Raw genomic sequence first — 20,591 nt, 5'->3', positions numbered from 1 at the left:
AGGTGGGGAAGCATCTTGTGGTTGAGAAAGTGAGAGAAAGGGGTGGGTGTAAGCTGGTCAGACTGTGCTAAAGGTTCCCCCTGTATTGTTGAAGACGGACAGGAACAGTTGGGGAAGAGAGGAGAGGGGAGGGAAAAGGAGAAAAAGGGTGGTACTGAGAGAAACGTGGAAACACTGGTGGCGATTCAAGAAGAGAAAATCGAAGGGTCCGGAGAGAACGCCAGAAGGAGAGTGTTTAAAACAGAATACTTTGAGCTGCATGAAACTGAAAACCTCTCTCACAGTGCCTTAACTAACAAGTTTTCTCCTGTGACAGGAAGTCCTGAATAGGCTGAAGTCAGCCAGGCAATGATGGCATGAAGCCTGGGTTCTTTTCACTTTCTCACTCTGCCATGCTTGGTATGGTCTTTATTATTGTCAGGCTGTAGAGGACTCAGGTGTCACATCCAAACACAGTTACATCCAAGGCCAAAAAGAAAACATCTCTTAGATGTGAGGAAACTCCCAGAAGATTCTCCTCATTGGTCAGAATTGTGTCTCATGCCCATTTCTTTCTTTTTTTTTTTTTTTTTTTTTACGGTACGCAGGGCTCTCACTGTTGTGGCCTCTCCCGTTGCGGAGCACAGGCTCCGGACGCGCAGGCTCAGCGGCCATGGCTCACGGACCCAGCCGCTCCGCGGCATGTGGGATCTTCCCAGACCGGGGCACGAACCCGTGTCCCCTGCATCGGCAGGCGGACTCTCAACCACTGCGCCACCAGGGAAGCCTCATGCCCATTTCTGAACTGAACATTGGCAAGAGCCAAGTTTGGCTCACCCATTGGAGCTGACCTTCCCAGGCCTATGGCTGTGAAAAGAGGGGGGACATTGGAACATTAGGTGGGTAGACAACCACCAGTGCTGGCCACAGAGAAGGAAAAGAAAAATACAGGACTAGAGGAGCAGAGAGACAGACAGTGAAAGAGAGAGAGGAGGGAGGCAGAAAGTCAGTGGGGAGAGTGAAATACAGAGAGTCAAGCTCACTAAATTTGGTGTCTTAGGTTAAAACGCTCTTGTCATATCTTGCCTTTTGGGCAACTATTAGAAGAATGTGCTTTACTTGTTCTTACTGCCATTTGAAAGGCTGATTAACTTTTCAGTAATTAAACTTATTAACCATTTTTTCAACCTCAGACTTATAAAGGAGATGGCTGTAGCTGTCTCCAGGGAGAAAATTACTCTCCTTTTTTTTCCTCCTTAAAATAGGCCAGAATTTATTGAGTCATGAAAGGTGGTGCTGAAATAAATATAATGATTACTTAGTTATTTGTTTATGTCTTTATTTATAATTTTATCTTTGTCATTGTAAAAGCAGTATAACCACATTAAATACAAAAGAAACCAGAAACGTGAAAACAAAATCACCCACAATCCCACAGCTGAACAACCATTATTTGTCAAGAATTCACGCCTAACTTTTTTCATATAATTGCATACAATTTTGTAGATTGATTTGTTTTTCAAAACAGGTATATCATATACATGGTACAAATTTTGAAAACAAAAAATATATATATTTTTTATATATTGAAAAATAAAGCAGGCCTCCCTCCCATCATATCTTTAGGCCTCTAGTTTGCCCCCTGCCCCTCAAACCACTACTACCAGTTTATTTTCTTCTATACATAGCCTACCCATTAACAAGGAAATATGTGCATAAATAAATTTTCCACTCTCCTTTGCCAACATGCTTTATTATTATTATTTTTTACAAGATGGTAGCCTACTCTGTATACTATTTTGCACCTTGCTTTTTTCATATTTTATATTACTTTGAGATATTTCCACAAAATTAAAATTGAACATTATAATGTATTCACACATTGCCACATACTCTTTATAATCATCATCCTTTTTTAAAATTAATTTTTATTGGCATATAGTTGCTTTACGATGTGTTAGTTTCTACTGTACAGCAAAGTGAATCAGTTATATGTATACATAGATCCCCTCTTTTTTTGGATTTCCTTCTGATTTAGGTCACCACAGAGCACTGAGTAGAGTTTCCTGTGCTATACAGTAGCTCTCATTAGTTATCTATTTTACACATATTAGTGTATATATGTCAATCCCAATCTCCCAATTCATCCCACTCTCCCTTTCCCCCTTGGTATCCTTAAGTTTGGTCTCTACATCTGTGTCTCTATTTCTGCTTTGCAAATAAGTTCATCTGTACCGTTTTTCTATATTCCACATATAAGCGATTAGAATCATCATCCTTAATGTCTGTAAAAGTTTTGAGTAAATGATTTATCCTTTTTTTTTTTTTTTTTTGGCTGTGCCATGCAGCATGCTGGATCCTAGTTCCCCGACCGGGGGTCGAACCCATGCCTCCTGCATTGGGAGCCCACAGTCTTAACCACTGGACCACCAGGGAAGTCCCTGATTCATCCATTTTTAAATAAATATTTATCAAGCACCTGAAACATTGGCAGGATGCTAGTAATTCTAAGATTAAAAGGAAATGGTGCACACGCTTGAAGGAGACGTAGCAGAGTGGAAGAGACGGGGAGGGAAATGAGTTAATTACAGGTAGTCTCCAAGGGCCAAAATGGAAGAGTGTAGGAGGGCTTGTGGGGATGAAAGAGGGAGCCTGGAAAATGCTGATCAAAAGTGTTGAGGATAAGTGAGAGAAGAGAGCTCAGCTCACAGACACAGGGCAAGTAGAGTCCTTCAGGTAGAGACCAGGAATATGTGCAAAGCAGAGAAACATGAAGTAGCATCGTGGTCCAGGTGGCTACAGGGAGTTGGGTATAGCCCCTACCTCTAGCATCTTGAAGTTGTGGCCTAGTCTTCAATATAAATAATGCTGTGATATACAACTTGCAGCATATAACTTTCCCCATATTTTGGAGTATGTCTCTGGCTAGAGTCCCAGAAGTGGGACCTCTGAATCAAAATGTAGGAGCACCCTGACCTACGACATATAGTCAAAATGCTTTCCAAATGGACAGTATCATTTTATAATGACACCTGCAATGTATGAGCAAACCATTGCTTATTATCTCTATATCTTTATCACTGGTTTGTTTTAACATCTATTTCTTTAATTACTATAAGGTTAATTTTCACCATATATTTATTATTACTATTTGATGTCTTTGTACGTGATTTGTTTGTTTTCTGTTTATACTCAATAACTGAGATTCTATATTTTACTTTAGCTGTATGAGCCCTACTTATAGATATTCATACTTTTTTTTTATATTTGCTGTCACTTCTTTTCTTTTTTTGGTTTAGGTTTGTCTAAAATAATGTTTGACACATAGAAGTTTTAGGTATTACCCAGTCATATCCATTGATCATTTCCTTCTATCGCTTCTAAGTTGAGGAAGACTTCTAGCCAGAGGTTTAACAAATAGTATTTTCTGGTTTGCTTTAAAAAATACATTTAACTCATAAATCCTCCTTGGACTTGCTTTTGACATATGAAATGAGAACTCAGCTAGCCCCCCTGCCCCAAATTACCAGTGAGTTATCTGAACTTCCCCTTCTCTGTTGAGTTTTATTTCAAAGGTAAATCCTGCTTAGGGATCAGCTCAGTCATCAACTGGATCTAATTTCTAGTCCTTTTCTGAGTTGTGTCATATCAGCTTAAGATAGACCTTTCCTTTGATTTATCCAGGAATCTGCAGGAACTGTTTTATTTATGCACAGAAAGAATTACAATATAGCACCAGTAGGCTTAGGTAAAGCTTGTCAGTGCCTTCCTGTTAGTAGGGAATCTGCTGCTAAGAGCAGACTTTACCTTTCAAGCCCACCAGATTGGTGGTAGTACTATGCTGTGTGTTTTGGGTGGGTGGAGGACACTTTTGAGGGTTATTTCATCCAAACGGCTCAAGTCACTGTTAACCAGTGTCATAATTCTAGAATCTCCTGGTTCTTCCACCTTTGTGGGGACCCTGGCTCCTAACTGTGGCCTCAATATAGCCCCAATTCCTCTCAAGGCCAAGTCTACTTAAGTGCGATTTATTGCAAGAAGTAACTTCTTGCTCCTCCACGTAACAGGTTGTCAACAAGCTAGCTAGTTTTTGAGAAAAGTGAGAAGTAGTTAACCAGGGAAGCCCTAGGACAAAGGTTCTCAAGCATACTTAAGTATCATGTGAGAGCTTAGGAAACATGCAGATTTCTGTGCCCAGTACCAGGTTACACGGGGTGGTACTGGAAAAATTTCCTGATCTCATCTCTTTGTTTCTGAAGCTTTGTTTCTGAAGCCTTAAAAAAATTCCCACAGATGTTTACACACAGTTCTGAGCGGTTCTTCATTCTTTTTCCATGAAATACTGGTACCCGCTTGTCAGCACCTATGAAAGTGCTCCAGGCGGGAGGCAGATACACAACTAACGGGCACACCTTCTCAGGTAGGGCTCCAATATAATTTCCAGGCACGTTCCATCCTTCCTCAGAGGTCAAAAGCTTAACCGTTCATGATCTATAAACTCAATGCGGATTCCCCGGAAGACCATCCTGGAACGCCTTGCTGGATTCCTTCTTAGAGTTAAGATCAGTCAAGTTCCTTCGGCACTATTCCGTCTCGTGGGAGCATTTGCAATCCGGGTTTCTGTTGTTGGCAACTGGCCCTAGGGCAAGGATTGTATCCCGGGTCAGGATTCCTTTGGGCCATCTCTCCTTCCGCGTCCCCATTTCTAGGATAAGCCTATTTCTCCCGCAGGTGGGGAAGTTGGGTTGGAGCCGCATTGGGATTCGGGGTCCTTTCCTATGCAACCCTCCCGATTCGCTCCCCCCATTTCCCATCTCTCTTTTCTCCCCCTTCCCTAACACCTTATCCTTCCCCTTTGCTCCCTGCAAAGTCTACGACCCCTTTCCTCTCCGGCTCAGTGGCCCGGCGTCTTCTATTGCCACAAAACCGGGTGGTGGAGCAGGAGGCGTGAGTGTGGCTACACCCAGAACGGAGGCTCGTCCGGGGGTCGCGGGGAAGATTCTCACTCAGGATCCCTACTGTCGCCCCAAAGCGACCCTTTCCCCCGCGTCCCTCCAGAAGCTGCCTGCTGCTGCCGGTGGCAGAGGGGGACCCGCTGCTCATCAACCCCCGTCACTCCTCCAGGCTGCTCCCAATGGGCGTGCTACCCGGGCACCCATACTTCTCCCTCCGCCCGGCCATCCTCCCCACCTACCCCGCTGCAGCGCTCGCGGGTCGGCGGCGCTCCGGGCTGGCCTGAGGAGGGGCGAGGACGGAGGGAGCAGCAGGAGCGGAGAGCGCTGGAACGAGGGGGCGGCGCGCGTACTTCGTCCCACCGCCATCCGGGAGAGCCCGAGCCCGTGCGCGCGCGCGCCTCGCCGAGGCTCCGGCGGCGGAAGGCGGGCGGAGCTGCGGGCGGCGCGGGCGGAGCGATCGGCGGGCGGAGCGAGGGGTGGGAGGGAGCTCGCGAGCCGGCAGGCGGGCGAGGAGCGTCTCCTCCAGCATCTGCCGCGGCCGCGTTTGCACGGAGACTGACCGACGGACGGATCGTCTGGCGGACGGGCTTGGGAGCTCGCCTTGTGCTCGGGGCCAGCTCCAGCGAAGGTCGGGGCTTGCAGCACGCGCTTCCCCGCCCGCTCGCGGCCACCCCGGCTCCGGCGGCCTCGGCGCGCGAGGGGCTGGACGTGCGGGAGCCGCTCTCCGCAGGTCGGTCCTTGCGCTGCTCAGCCCCGACCGCTGCGCTGCGGCCCCCGAGCGGCGTCCCTGAGCCCCAGCTCCCCGCCGTGCTGCTCCGAGCAACGGTGCTCAGGGGCTCCAAACTCGGGCTGCCGGGGCAAGTGTCTTCATGAACCCAGAGGATGTCCGGGAAGCATTACAAGGGTCCTGAAGTCAGTTGTTGCATCAAATATTTCATATTTGGCTTCAATGTCATATTTTGGGTAAGTTGGAGCGCTTCTGGGATTTCGACTATCGTGGCCGATCGATTCGCGACGATTTCCCCCACGTTGCTCTCTGCGTTTACTTTTCGCAGCCCCTCGGGCGCTTACGGTAGCACGGAGAGGCATTTGCCTTCCGCCTTTTCAGCCTGCGCGTTGGAGAGATAAACATTTAGTCCTTTCTAGGAACGCGAAGAGGTAAAAAGAAAAACCGAGCCGGAAAGGGGGCACCCAGGCCTTGGGGTGGCTTTTTAAGGGAGGAATAGCGTGGATGCAGATGAAAGAAAGGGCTCGGCAGTTTGAGAGATGAGCAACCACTCGAATGAGATTTGCTCCGGGTGGGATATGGATGTTGGGCTGAGCGTGGTGTCATAATAGGGAAGGCTAATCGGGCAGACCCGACCCTGAGGTCCACCTTCTAACAAGGATCTGATTGGACGAGGGCTTGGCTCCGTGTTGCCGCGGCTGGTCTGTGCCATGTTCAGCGTGTATCTTCTTGCACCATCTCGGGCTTTGTGTAGGATTCAGATGCGGTGGTATACGGTTCTGTAATGTGCACGTAAATAACGCTTCCTGCACGCTCTTCCCCTTCATCTGGAAAGCGCTCCTTTTGCCTAATGGACTGACCAGTGGGCGTGTGGGCTGGAGGGATTTATTTCTCTCTCTGTATTATTGTCAGGATAAGAGGAAGTCACCATCAACATATGTTTCAGTGTGTCCGTGCCTCACGTCCTCCTTTCTGAGAAGTGACATAGAGCGGGCCGTTTTGGGGAAACCTTGGAGAAATGCAGAGGAGAAGGTGTACGAGGCATGTTTTATGGGGCTACTGGGAGAGCAAATACTTGAAGGAAAGATTCAGACCATGCTTTGCTGGCGCTACAATGTGCTGGGCACCTATTGTAATTAGGCTGGGATGCCTACTCTTTTGTTTTGTTTGAATTCTTTTCCTTGATCTCACAAACATGTTCAGCGACCAGACAAAGAGTTCACTAGGACAAGAGGAAAACGTTGGTGCAAAGACCGTGTTATTTTTCCTTTCCATCCCATCCCATCCCATCCTTTTCCTTACTGGGCACTCCTCCTGCTCCCCACTCTTCCCCCCATGGAAAGTAAAGATGGTGGCTGTCTGGGGTGGGGGTGGTTCTCCAAGTTGCTGTTCAGTGTAGGTTCAGTGTGAGATAAACAATAATCCAGTCGTGGTATCAATAATAATCCACAACAGTCTTAACACAGGGTGCATTTATTTTGATTCTCCTTTAATTTTGGCCATACGCTGTAAACATATACATCGATGAGAATAGTTGTCAATACAGCTTTTTATATTCTTGTTTTTTCTGCCACACATGTACTAGGCTATTTTATTTTTATTTTCTGTTTTCTGTAGGAGTACCTTGCACTGCTCATGAATGTTTTGCAAAAGGAAATGGGAGGGATTGGAGACCACTTTCTGTGTCAGCATGTCATCTGGCCTCAGGACTAATGATGAAGGGGGACACATGAATAAATATCAGATCTAGTCTTTCACAGGCCATTTTTGCCAGGGATTGGACATGATTCCTGTTAGCAGTCACCCCCCTCCCTGCAGTCAAACACTGCTACAAATATAGGAAGAAGAAATTATTTTCTTTCCTTGCTTCTTTTTTTTCAACCCTTGTTGGAAATGTTTAAAAGTCACATTTCTGGGTGAGGCATTTTGATTTTATCTGAACTTGAAACTTTCATAACTTTGAGAGTCAAGGACTACCGAATTGGGACTGGATCTTGTTGGCGTAGTGAGTCCAAGCCTCTTGATTCTACTTGAACACTTCCAAAAGTTGCACATTTCAGCAGCTAGGCAACAAAAAGTACCTAGGGGCTTTCTCTGCAGTTTCGTAGCAGGAGGTGGAAAAGAAATAAAGGGATTTGGGCCTGTCTCCCTGACAATTTGGTGTAATTTTGTAGTGTATAGAGGCGTATTGAGTATTTTCTGTGGATTAGGTTGTAGCAAAACCTCTGGAACTGTGGAGAACTTCAAAGAATTGCAGAGTGCTTGCATAGAGAGTTGCAGAAGAGAGTCATGTCTTATCTCATTTTGAAGGTCTTCATCTCTTGGGGGAAGTCTTATGGGAAGCCTGAAAAGAGATGTAGGCTGTGGAACTAAACCAGCTGCCCCAGGCAGAATTGTTATGTAGATGCCTTTGTTAGAAGGGCCCTTCTCTTACTCTGCTTTCTACACACCTTGTCCCTCCTTTCTGTGCCTAAAGCCTTCCACTCATATACACCCTCATACCTTTCCTATCCTGCTGTCTGCTTCAAAATTACCCCATATTGGAATCTCTGAGTTTTTAGTACCCTGGTCTCTAGAGTGATGATCAGCAGGAAGGTAGTCATGATACTTGATCCCAGTAACTCAGACTAAGATGTTATTGACTGGAGCACTGGGGTCAGGAATGGGCAGCCTGCTTCTGTAAATTTGTTATTGCTATTACAAATTCTGTAAATTTGTTTTTGCTACATAACAAACAACCCCACTGCTTAGTGGTTTAAAATAAAACTTTATTCTATCTGACAGTTCTGTGATTTGACCAGGCTCATGTGGGTGATTTGCACTTGGAATGGCCCATGCAGTTGCAGTGAGGTGTGGCTGGGCTGGAGTTAACTGAAGGCTCACTGGAGTGGGATGCCCAAGGGGGTGCCCTCCCATGAACGGCAGGGGATGCTTGCGGAGAGTTCAGCCACATTTGTTGGCTAGAGCACCTAAACGTGGCCTCTTCCTGTCTCTGAGACTGGCAGAAGAAACTTCCAGCCAGTGAAGGCTACTCCCGGAACTGGCCCAGCGTCAGTTTCATCTGTTCCACCGGTTTAAGCAGGAGTGGCGCCTGCTCAGCTTCAAAGTGCTGACGAAGGAAATTGCCTCTTTTGTCAGACAGGTGTCAGGGTCGTGTGGGTTGTGGCCATCTTTGGAAAATAGAGTCTTCTGCACTGAGCCTTAATTTCATTTATAAAGGAAAGATAACATTATCCAATAGAGTTGCAGATTCAAGGATGCAATCAGATAAGATATTATCCAGCACAGTGTCTCATTATTTAACAAATGGTGAATATGGTCTGTGTCATTGTCTCCAGATTTTGTACTAGTTCCATCCTGGCTATAAAACTAAGAATACCTTAGCCTGCTCCTTTGGCATCATTACTGCCAGGTAATGATGCTCCTCTTAGTATCTGCCAAGGAGATGAGGCGAATGGATTCCATAGATTGGATCATCACGTATTTGAAAAAAAGCACTATGGATCAGTGGAACTGAGTGACTTGGGAGAACCAAGTCATTTTTCTCTTCTCTTTGCTGTACAAAGATTAGAAAGCCTTGGATCCTTGAGGCCAAATTTCTCTTTGTTGTGCTAGCAAATATTACATTGTATCTTTAAGTGGAGGTTTATCCAGGTTTGATGGCAGAATGTTGCATCTCACCTGTTTCCACAGGGCTTAAATTCAGAGAGGAGAGAGGTTTAGGGAACCTTGCCGGGGGCATAAGTATGAAGTCTTATCTTATGATTCACTGTAAACTGTAAGATGTTCTGGAATGATGATACGTCAGCAGATTATAAGTCATAATTTTTGTTTTAATTTGCTAGACATCTGTTAGCTTCGATGGCAACCATATGGGAGTCTAAACTGCCTTTTGAATTACAAGGAGATGGTAGGAAGAAAGCTAAATATGGTTATGAAAGTGTCAAATGGGAAAAGTGCAAGAAGGGTGTATAGACCTAAGTGGGGAAAGTAATTGAATACTGACTTGCTTGCTCTGGCCTCTCACTCCTGGGTCAGTGAGAAAGCACTGAAGCATTCTCACTTGATGCTCTGCCTGGAAGATTGAAATAAAGCCAAGGGGAAAAGTTGGAAAACCAAATAATGTTTCACCCACCATAAAATTGCCGAGGTGAGCTCATTTAGATGGATCACTCTGTCTTACTTAATATGGCCACAGTGATCATTAGTCCCTGGCAAAAGGTGAAAGTAACCTGTATTTTAACAGAGCTTTATAATTACGACGTCTTTCTTCTAAGCATCTCAAAGCATCTTCCAGGCATATTATGACATCTTTGTGACAGATGTAGAAATTGGAGAACAGAGACGTGGAGTGACATTTGAAGAACATATCAGGGTTCACTTTTGGAGTGTTAAGTCTCTTTCAATAACTATAGCCCTAGCTTCTCATTTGAATCTTATTTTAGAAGATGCTTGTTATTCTAAAATAAAACATCAAGTAAGTCATTTACATCTGTTCATAATTGAAAAGTGATAAAGTTTTTGCATATGTCTTAACACCACCCGCAAGCACACAAAAGTTAGGATGAAAATGTTAAAGAGTATGATAGAATAATAAACTATTGTGTAGTCTACTGAAAATTCATAAATGAAAAATGGAGTGTTAAAGACTGTTATTAAAGCGTTATTAAAGTATTAAAGTGTTCTTGAGTCACATGCTTCTTTCTATGTGTAACACTGATGCCTGTCTTAAAATTCTAACTATAGGCTGCTGAATCACCATCCTTCTCTAGAATATAAGGTCTCCAACTTCAGGGACTGTCTCTCAGTTATTTTCATAAGCTCAGTGTCTAGCATATTGTCTGAAACAGTAGGTGTTTAATAAATGTTTGTTGAATGAATAAATTATGAAATCATTGGAGAGTACATAGGCATCATCTCCTCTAACTTACTATTCAGTGAGGCATTTTCTCTCGAACATCCTGCCAACCCTCCTTAGGATGGATCTGTTTGGGGACCACTTTAATCATTTGAGAGTTTCATCTTTCCTGCAAACTAGGTGTAGTTTTCCCTTGGAACTTCCATCTTCCTAATATACTGTTGTTGATTTTTAATTTTATTTGGAAACTGTCTCATACCTGCAGAGAAATTGCAAGTAGTACAATTTGTTTTTATCCTGAATCATCTGAGAAAAAGTTGCCAGCATGACGGCTATAACACCAATACTTCAGTGTATATGTTCTAGGATGTTCTCCTAGATAACCACAGTATAGCCATCATAGCCAGGAAATTACCACTGATACATTGCCACCATCTAAATCTTAGATCTCATTCAAGTTTCCGGGTTGTTCCAATCATGTCTTCTAAAGCAAAGAAATTCAGTTCAGAAGACACGTTGTATTTAGTTGGATCTTTTTAGTCTCTTTCAGTCTTTCACTGTCAGGTTCTTGACGCTTTTGAAGAGTTAAAACTAGTTATTTTGTAGAATGTCCCTCAATTTGGGTTGGTCTGCCATTTTGTCATTCTTAGATTCAGGCTGTGCATCTTTGGCCGGAGAATTACAGAAATGGTGCTGTGTTCCTCTGATTGCATCCGTCAAGTGGCACTGATTTCTGTTTGTGTTTGTTCCATTAGTGATGATGGTCACTTGATTAAAGCGTTGTCTGCCAAATCTCTCCACCATAAAGTGACTCTTTTCCCTTTTGTAATTTATACATATTTTGTGGCAAGTTATTGTGAAATTATGTATTAAAAAGCCCATTCCTCATCAGAATTTTGATTGATTAATTAATATCAGTAAGAACTTTTGATCTCTTTTGTTCCAGTATGTTTTAATTAAACTGTTACTCTCGTTACTTACTTTGATGTTCCCATTAGTTCCAGGTTTGGCAGTCAGTGGCAGTCTTTTCATGCCCTTTAACTCCCATCACTCTTTGAGCCCTTCTTTGCTTTCTGGCAGAACAACATGTTCCGAGCTCATCTTTTGTATCAGCCATTTCTCCAAGGAGCCCTGGTTCCTTTGCATAGAGAATGATATTTAGAAGCCAAGATCTGGTTGCTAAGTGTGCTCATTGCTTTGAGGCTATCACCACCCCTGGGGCCTCTCAGTGGACAGGACTATGGAATATGTGTATGTATATACACATATGTACACATACACACGTTTACATCTGCATTGCTATATCCAGCTATATATTTTGAAAACCACGAGTTCACACTGGTATCTCAAATCCCTATCTGACACGACAGGGTTTATTTTAGGTTTTTCCTTTTCCATATTTATAACTCCCTTCTTTGACAGTGAGAATCCTAGCTCCAATTGTTCTTAACGATTTACTTATTTGATTAAATCTCCCCTTATGTAGGCAGTCTTCCACTGCTGCCCCTGCCCCTCACATGGTTGCCCTCCTTAACTGCTTTTGCTCCAGCATGCCGTGCCACAACCTACTTCCCACCGTGAACACCTTTCTCTGATACCCTGCTCTGGGCTTCCACATCCCTCCCCATACCTGTTCCTGGACAAAGGCTTACCTTCCCTTGTCCCCACTTTAGGACTGAATTTTTCAGGAGAGAGAAGGGGAAGGGCCTAGGTTACTCTTATGCATACAATATAAGACTTACCTCCCTGGGCATAGACCTTTGTTATTTAAAAACAGCCATGATGCCATTGCTAAACCCTCTGCTTTCCATCTTTAAAGGCTCTTGGTTTTTCCATGTCTTCTTCATACACTATTTCCAGATGATTTTTTGCCCTGATTAAGGTACTCTGCCTATGGTCCCATTTGGACACACCTCCGTGAATGTAGCGACCAGAATGAAACACGTTTTTCACACACCATTCCTACCATCCAGAGAGCGGTGGGTTGTTATTCTCAAACTCCCCCTTAAGTCTGTAGCCCAGGAAGCAGAGCCTGGATTCATCTTTGAGTAAGTTACTCTCACACATTATTTTCTCAGTTGCTCATCTAAAATATGGCGAAAATAATTCCAATAGCTTGCAGAGTTATCCAGTATTAAATGGGATCATGCATATGAAGGTGCTTTCTACAAGGTAAATCTCTCAGTACAAATAGTAGTTATTAACCCAGGCTAAACTGCATGTGCTTTTCCTGGTAGCCAGAGAACATAGTTGGCTCAAGTTGTGTTTCTAGTGAAATGAAACCTTCATCTCTTTTTCAAGTGAACTTCTGTTAAACCCATCTCCCTAGACTAAGTGCGAGTCAGAAGCCCTAACCCTCCAGTTAATTATTTGAATTTAGATTTAGTACTACATATTTATTCCATTTAAATGTCTTATTCTGACCCGGTGGTTTTCAAACCATGCTACCAGCAGCACTAGGCTTCCTTGAGGTGTACCGGGGCCTGAGTGGGTTTCTGCCCTCTCTTTCTCCTGGAGAAGCTCAACCAGTAGGTTTGATATTTTGAGATATCGTGAAGGGTTTTGCTTGCAAAAAGGGGTCTACTGCTTAAACAAACAATTGAAAACCACCATTCTAGCCTTCAGATAATTTTAAATCTTGAAGGTCAAGGCAAGTTTAGAAAAAATTATTCCTCATATGGGTTTTTCTCCTGTGGGTTTTTCTCCATGCATAGGACGTCCCTCTCCCTGATCAGGGGTGACTTCTGTAGGATTAGTTGATATTTCAGGTGCCTTTATAGGTACAGCAGCATAACCAGTGAATTGTTAGGAAATTTCAGTCTGATTCTGAGTCTGTAAGTCCGGGATGGGGCCCTGGACTGATTCTGTAGGTCCACCAGGGAATCTGATTCTGTAGGTCCAGGGAATCTTGATTCTGTAGGTCTGGGATGGGGCCCTGGACTTAGTGGGGATTTTTTTGGTTTTTTTGTTTTTAATCCCTGCAGGTGATTTTTGCCTTTTGGGAGGTCTGAGGTCTTCTGCCAGCGTTCAGTGGGTGTTCTGTAGGAGTTGTTCCACGTGTAGATGTATTTTTGACGTATCTGTGGGGAGGAAGGTGATCTCCGCGTCTTACTCTTCTGCCGTCTTCCCCCTCTCCCCCGCTGCAGGTGATTTTGATGCCCAGCTGAGGTGGAGAAGCTCTAGCTTGTTTTTCTTGGCAAGATGTGGCATCTCTTGCCATTACTCTCTGGAGGGGGAGCTGGGAGTGGGTGGTATAGGGCTATGACCAAATGGTGGCTGACTTCACCAGCACATGAAGCTAGTGTTCTTTGCTTATGAGAAGAAAATAATGTGGCCTATTTTATCCCTCATGGAATTGTTTTTATTAATCCAAAAATGCCAGTTTATTTTTAAACCTGAAAGCCCTAAAAACAAAATGAGAAAATCTCTGCTAAAGAGAACCTCTTGTGCTGCAATTAGTAGGCTAAAAATTAGCATCATATTGGGATAGGAGCTAGTTATTTATTCGACAGGAACATTGAAGAAATAGACATTTGTTCCTTTGCCCTTGCTGTCCTGCACACTTCAGCACAGTGGACTGGGTCTAACCACAGCTGCAAGACAGCAAACGGTCCTCCCCTCCACAAACCAGCCTCCCTGTCCAAGGTGCCCTTCCTTTCAGGCTGTTTCCAGAGGCTTCCTTCCATGCCCCCAGCCCTGAGTATCTTGATCTGGGGGTGGGAAGAAGGGGAGTTGCTTTCTGCACCTCTGTGGCAGTTCCGTTGACTTCCCTCTGCTGTCATGCCAAGCAGGGACATTTCTTCTCCCGTATCCAAGTTTGCAGCACTGTCACGGAGAGCTGACAGTAAAGCAAACACAGGAGACCCAAACCTGATATTTGTCAGTTTTCCTTACAAAGAAAAGTTTCAATGTAGAACATTCAGAGTGTGCACAATAAAGTTTTTCATTTTTTCCCCTGATGTCTTCCTTTTCATCTACCCCTTTTAGAAACAAAAAAATTAGGTATTCAATTATGGCTAGGCACCTAAAGTGGAAATCTTTTGAAAGAAATAAAATTTTGAATAAAAATCTAAATGATTTCTCTGAGATGTTTTACTGGGGCATAGTTATCAGCACTCCTAAACAAACATACCCAGAATGGCGTACAAACCCTGTGGTTAGCGCTATGGTATTATCTGTCTGTACATAAAGGATTGTTAATTATGAAATGTAAGGTATAATTTTTAAGTAATGTAATCACCAACCTCAATAACAAAATATCAATGGTATTTGGAAGTGTTTGGCCAAACATTTTGGCTCTTCTCATTGAAAAGGCATAGTGATGTTCTATACCTCTTCCAGCCACTATTTACTATTTGGATAAGTATTGCAAGACATAGGGCTCTTTTTACTTGTTGAAAAATTGCTTTCTAAATTATAGTTGGCTCTTAGTCCTGAATTTCTAAAAATCTGGAGGGAACAGCTGTTGCTCTAATAAATATTCAGGCCAGCTATTTTAATGCTTTGTACTTAAGTCATCCTAATAAAAGGAATACTTGACTTAAGCATTTCTCAAAGTATAATGTTTTGCTTACAACAAAAATTTCCCCCAACTGTTACTATTTCCCCCAAAGCAGCCTTAAAACTTAATTCTGCCAAGTGAGTAGTTCTAATCACTCCTGAAGCATTTAATGCCCAAACTCAGTTTTCCTGTTTTAAGGTACAGTCCTATCAATATAGCTCAGTCCCTTAACTTGTGAAGATTCAACAGTCACTGACCTTTAAGGAAAATTCTTTATAGGGTCTAGTATTAGAGAGTGATAGAAGGTTTATGCTGGGTTGGGCATTCTGGTGCTCTGGTGGTAGGCAGGCAGAAGTCTGGTGTTAAGAAGTTTGGATTTTGAGTATGTCTGGATTTTTACCCAGCTCCATTCGCAGGCTTGTGATCTTAGACAGGCTACTTAAGGGCATGTCTCCCCATCTGCAAAATGGCATTCTTAGCAGTAGTATTAACGTTGTTATCAGTAATATTAAGACCCAACATCTACCTCAGAGTCATGAGGATTAGAGGAGTTAATATGTCTAAACTGCTTGGACTAATCACTAGGTATCAGCAATTATTACTCTATTCTCCTCAACACCCGTAATTTCATTTGGTGGTTTTTTTTTCTTGACTTCTTTCAGAACCATTACAGTAATCTTACATTGTAACATGTATTATTTGTTCTGTGTAATGTTCTGCCTACATAAGTACATTCCTAAAATAACTAAAGGAAAAAAAAAGATCTAACAAATGTTCACAATGTTCTTTTCATTGTAATGAATAGCATGTAATTCTTATCATGGATACCAGACCATGAATTCATGTGTATTGTTTGTTGTTAATTTGCCCATTTTTCTTTACCCATGAGCTTCACTCTTCTTCATTTTCTTTGCAAAACGAAACTGTCTCATATCGGTGTTTTGTACTGGGAAGTTGAGTTTCTGATGTTGGACTCTGGTGTTAGGCCTAACACCGGGGAGAAATAGAAACATTTTATTAAAACCTGTTAAATCGGGATATTGTGGAAATGCCTAGATGGCTATAAGTATATATATTTAGCTTTTATGGTGTCATAAGTCCTGTATATTTTGGTCATTGTTTTCCTCTGTATTTCCGACACAGTCTTTAGGCTGTGAAGGTGAACACTGAGTCAGCAACACAGGTAATTCAGGCTTTCCCCTTGGATGTCTTTCCAACTGATGAAGGAGTAGGATTTTGGCCTGAACTACCTGGATCATTGACTAATTGGGCCATCTATCTTGGGAATGAGTGACTGCCTGGCTTCTCCTTTGAAGCGTTACTGGGATGCCCTGAGAGCTGTGCTCTTTTGCTCCCAGTACTATCACCTGACGCGGAAGACCTGGGCTGCCCTATTTCCAAAGCATAATTCTCTCTCTAACGGGGCTCAACTCTGGGAGAAAAGGCCAGGACATGCTAATTCAGTAGGTCCAAGGAGCCTTGGCACTCATTCCCATGCTGAAGATGTGCAGAAAGCCCCAGCCCTTGAAGGGGGAGAGGAGGGATGAAGGGGAGGGTTAGGTAGAATTTTTACTGTAGTATTCATTAGTAAAAAAGATGATTTATGGGCTTCCCTGGTGGCGCAGTGGTTGAGAGTCCGCCTGCCGATGCAGGGGACGCGGGTTCATGCCCCGGTCTGGGAAGATCCCACATGCCGCGGAGCGGCTGGGCCCGTGAGCCATGGCCGCTGGGCCTGCGCATCCGGAGCCTGTGCTCCGCAACGGGAGAGGCCACAACAGTGAGAGGCCCGCGTACCGCAAAAAAAAAAAAAAAAAAAAAAAGATGATTTATGTGGCCTGATAGGACATCATAGGAGCATGCTTAAAGTCATTTTAGCTTACTGTAGCATCCCCAACGCTGCCACTTTAGACCCACTCACTGACCTCACAATCCACTGATGGTTTGTGACCCGCCGTGGGGAAAGCACTGAGTTTTCTCCTTGTCGTCAGCCCTCCGCTAGTTGGTTTCGTTGAGGGTCTGAAGGATGGCCACCTGATAAACCGAAGCAGCGAATCTCAAAGCTCAGGCATTTGCAAACTGCCTGCATGGTTTTGGACAAACTGTTGTGCCACCCCAGAGTTTTGTAAAATTTAAGCCACGTGGGAATCTCGTTTCAAATGCAGATTCTGATTCGGTAGGTGTGAGAGGGGCCGAAGATCCAGTACCTTAACGCGCTCCCGGGTGAGGCTGGTGCTTCTGGTCCACTGATCTCATTTTCAGTTTCAAGGATCTAGACCATTTCGAACGCATTCTTTCCCTTTAAATCGACTCCGTTTTTAAACCTTAAATACATTTATTTAAAAAGGAAACTTGAAAAATATCACTATTCAAATACATACAATGACAGTAATATGGCTTGTTAACTTCCAGGTAGCTCTTGGTGCCTGCTGGCAGGCCTGACTTGGAGGCTTATTTTCCTCTGTTACAGTGGAAGTTAACAAGTATACAAAGTATTCAGCATCCTGGGATCAAATGGAGACTTTCTCCTTGACTAGACCAGAGGATTAAAAGAGAGTTGAAAAGGAAATGACTTTCTTATTTAAGGTTATTTAATACTGTATTCTAAAATTGTCTCCTCTGGCACCCCAGGTCACCAGGGAATCTCACTTTGGGGAACACTGCTTTTAAGTAATTTGCAGGAAGACATGCATTTATAAGCTGAAACCTATTAGCAAGATGGGTGAATCTCTAGAGGTAAAATGATTGGGGGGATGTGTTCAGATTCTTGCCGACTCCAGGTTCTGTTTTCTGTTGGGAAAAAAGAGGGGTACCCCCAATTTCTGAAAAATTGCTACCCCCAGGCCCAGTGAATAATTACATCTTAGGTTTAAAAGGGAAAATGCTTTGGAAAATTGGATTTCAGGCGAACAGAAAGTCAACCTGAAATACTTAGGAAATCTATCAGTGGGTTTCTTCCTCTACACCTCCCATCTCCTCTTCCTTCAAGTTACTACGGATTATGTTCAATTTGGAATGAATCCATTTATTTGATGTATTTTTAAGAATAGGGTACTTTCTTTATACTTTTTTATTGTAAAAACAATACAGCAACATTAATATACCTTTTTTTTTAAGGAAAAGAAATTCACCACATTCCAGTAACTTTCAGTTCAATTATATTAAAAGTAGAGACTCAGTCAAGTGCTCTGAGAGCAGTGAACAAACACCCCAAAACAAACAAACAAACAGCCCATTTTAGAGTTTCAGTGGTAGTCACTTACAAGGATTCAAATTTAGCAAACCACGGTCACTTAATTTTGTAAAGGAAGAATGTGCTTTTCCATCACTGGCTTTTAAGCATTTCTTCTGACTTCACCAGTATTTCCCCCCTCAGGACAACATTTAGAATAAGTGTTTCAACATACAGAACAAATACCTTGTGAATAAACATCAATTTCACACAACGAAAAAAAATCAATAAATCTGCTTTAGGCATTTGAAAAACCCTGTACTTTTAAAGGAAGGACTTATAGTGTTAAGTAATTGAAAAACAAAACCCCCCAAAACCCAGGCTCTTAGCTTTAAATGTTTTCCAACATGACCTTTACTTAGAAAAATGTAGTTGGAACTTTCTGAACACCTGTTTCATTGGTGGTGCCTGCTTATTCAAGGATGGACAGCAGCTGCCCACACGGCAACTCATGTGAGAAATTCTGCTCAGTACTTTTTTTTTCTAATCTCATAACTGGAATCCTATGGAAAGTAGTGGTTTTTTTGGTACCAGTTCTTTTTAGCTTTGTCTGTTGGGGTTTTTGAAAGAATAAATTGAATGAAGAGGTGGCTAGATGATATGTGGCATTTAAGGTTTTTGCAAGTCTGCAAAGATTTAATAATCCCTAATATTCTTACTGTATGCTTTGAGAGTTTTAAAGTTGCTCTCCAGTGAGGCTCTGAAACAATTGCATAAAAGTTTGAAAATAATGTTTTACTCATTCATCGTTTTTTAAGATATAGAGTCAATATTTTCGAAATAAAAGGATTGCTTTCACTAAAAAGAGGACTGAAATATCTTTTATATTTTGTGAAATACATACATTCCATTTAAAATTGACATATATCCTTGGATATTTAAAATATATATTATCAGTGTATATCCTTCATGCATATTAAATATTGATTTATATCCTTGGATTTTTTTTTATGAGTAGATATATGCTTTCTTTGGATAAAGAAAGAAAAACTACCTAAATGACCATATGACCTCCAAACAATTTTATTTGCAATAAAAGATTAAAATTTCCTTATTACAGTATCCTATAAATACGCAAACTAAATGAAACTTTTTGTAAGTTAAAAATAAAAACCAGAGATCAGTCTTAGTACCTAAGACATAAGCAGGAAAAAACACTGTTCTTGCTTTTTTGGTTCTTAGATGAAGACTAGAAAATAAACTCTTTTGAATTATGAAATTACTGCAGCCTAGCTGGAGGCACCAACAGATCATTAATTATTGCTAAGAACCTTCAGAATGCAGTTTTTTAATTTCAAATATCCTTGCTATTGAGTCCCATCCCCGCCCCCCATTTTCTGTGAATTTAATTCCAGAACGGAGAAGATAGGGCTTTTTGCTTTGCGGGTAACTAAATCTCTTTCTTACTCTTTAAAAACGTTAACCTGCTGATGAAAGCACAGAAGGTTGGAATTATTTTCAACAGGAATGGCTTTGCAAATATTTAACTGAGTGTTCTTTGGCAGGTCTTTTCGTGCTCAAGTATTGGAACTATCCTTTAATTGGTCTTTTGCATTCTTGATTATATAATCTCAAAACATATGTTGAAACGGACCTCAAAAATCAGTTAGGCTTCTAGTTTTTACCCGCCCCCCTCCTCACCTTTTTCCCCCTCTTAATAGTGGAATACTTTTTTTTTTTCCATCCAAACTTTTCCGCAAAGCCCCCAATTTATAAAGCAGCCACAGCTGGTGCTCTGGGCGCAGAGCGTCTCTTTGGGCTCGGCGCGTCTCCGTGGCCTCCACGCGTCTCCGTGGCTTCCGCGGTTCCCGGCCTCGCTGCGTGGGAAGAGCGTGCAGAGGGGACGGCGGGTGTCCTGGAGGATTTGATGTCATGCTGAGGACGGTGGAGAAGGTTTCTGTGTACCATTTACGCGTTGAACGAGGATGAAGTCGGCATTTGGCCTAGTAGGCTGTGTGCTGGCTGAATTGCCCAAGTTTCCAAGTCCCAGTGCTTTGACCGCATTTGGTTCTACTAAACAGCTTTGGCGCAGTCATTTTGATTAACATCAACTTGCTTATGCTAAGTAAGTATTCAGGTTATTTATTATGCATTACTCTTGCCTTTGGAATGAGCAGACTCGAAAACTCCTTCTTCATATGAATTCCATATGTGGCTTTTAAGTTAGCAGAGACGCAAAGGCTTCCAATTATATTGCACGTGAAGTTGCATATTGAATAGATTAATCTTGATGGCATAGATATTATCTGAAATTCTTTGTCATCTCTAATATTGTTCATATTTCATTTAAACAAACTATTAGGTGTTGGAAGATTCTGTGGTGATGAACTTACGAATTAACT

The 20,591-nt window shown here is 42.6% G+C and overlaps 1 protein-coding gene and 1 long non-coding RNA gene across 2 annotated transcripts in view; one reads left to right on the top strand and one right to left on the bottom strand.

Annotated features, from left to right (window-relative positions):
• Positions 1-1,799: 1,799 nt before the first annotated feature.
• LOC114902253 lies at positions 1,800-5,293 on the bottom strand. The gene is made up of 2 exons (XR_003795427.1): positions 5,174-5,293; positions 1,800-4,618 (listed from the first exon to the last, which is right to left on the bottom strand). It is a non-coding gene; the product is annotated as an uncharacterized LOC114902253 (long non-coding RNA).
• A 132-nt stretch (positions 5,294-5,425) lies between these two features.
• Positions 5,426-20,591, top strand: part of TSPAN5 (tetraspanin 5) — a 175,013-nt gene continuing 159,847 nt past the window's right edge. The window contains exon 1 of the mRNA XM_029235477.1: positions 5,426-5,897. Coding sequence (XP_029091310.1) covers positions 5,817-5,897 — 81 coding nt within the window. The 5' untranslated portion in view covers positions 5,426-5,816. The remainder of the gene's footprint in view (positions 5,898-20,591) is intronic.

The sequence above is a fragment of the Monodon monoceros genome, unplaced genomic scaffold, assembly GCF_005190385.1.
Source record: "Monodon monoceros isolate NGI ecotype Baffin Bay Population unplaced genomic scaffold, NGI_Narwhal_1 Super_Scaffold_20, whole genome shotgun sequence".
Classification (NCBI taxonomy): Eukaryota; Metazoa; Chordata; class Mammalia; order Artiodactyla; family Monodontidae; genus Monodon; species Monodon monoceros.
Note: the sequence above shows the minus strand (reverse complement) of the source record. Positions and strands in the feature narration are given on the sequence as shown.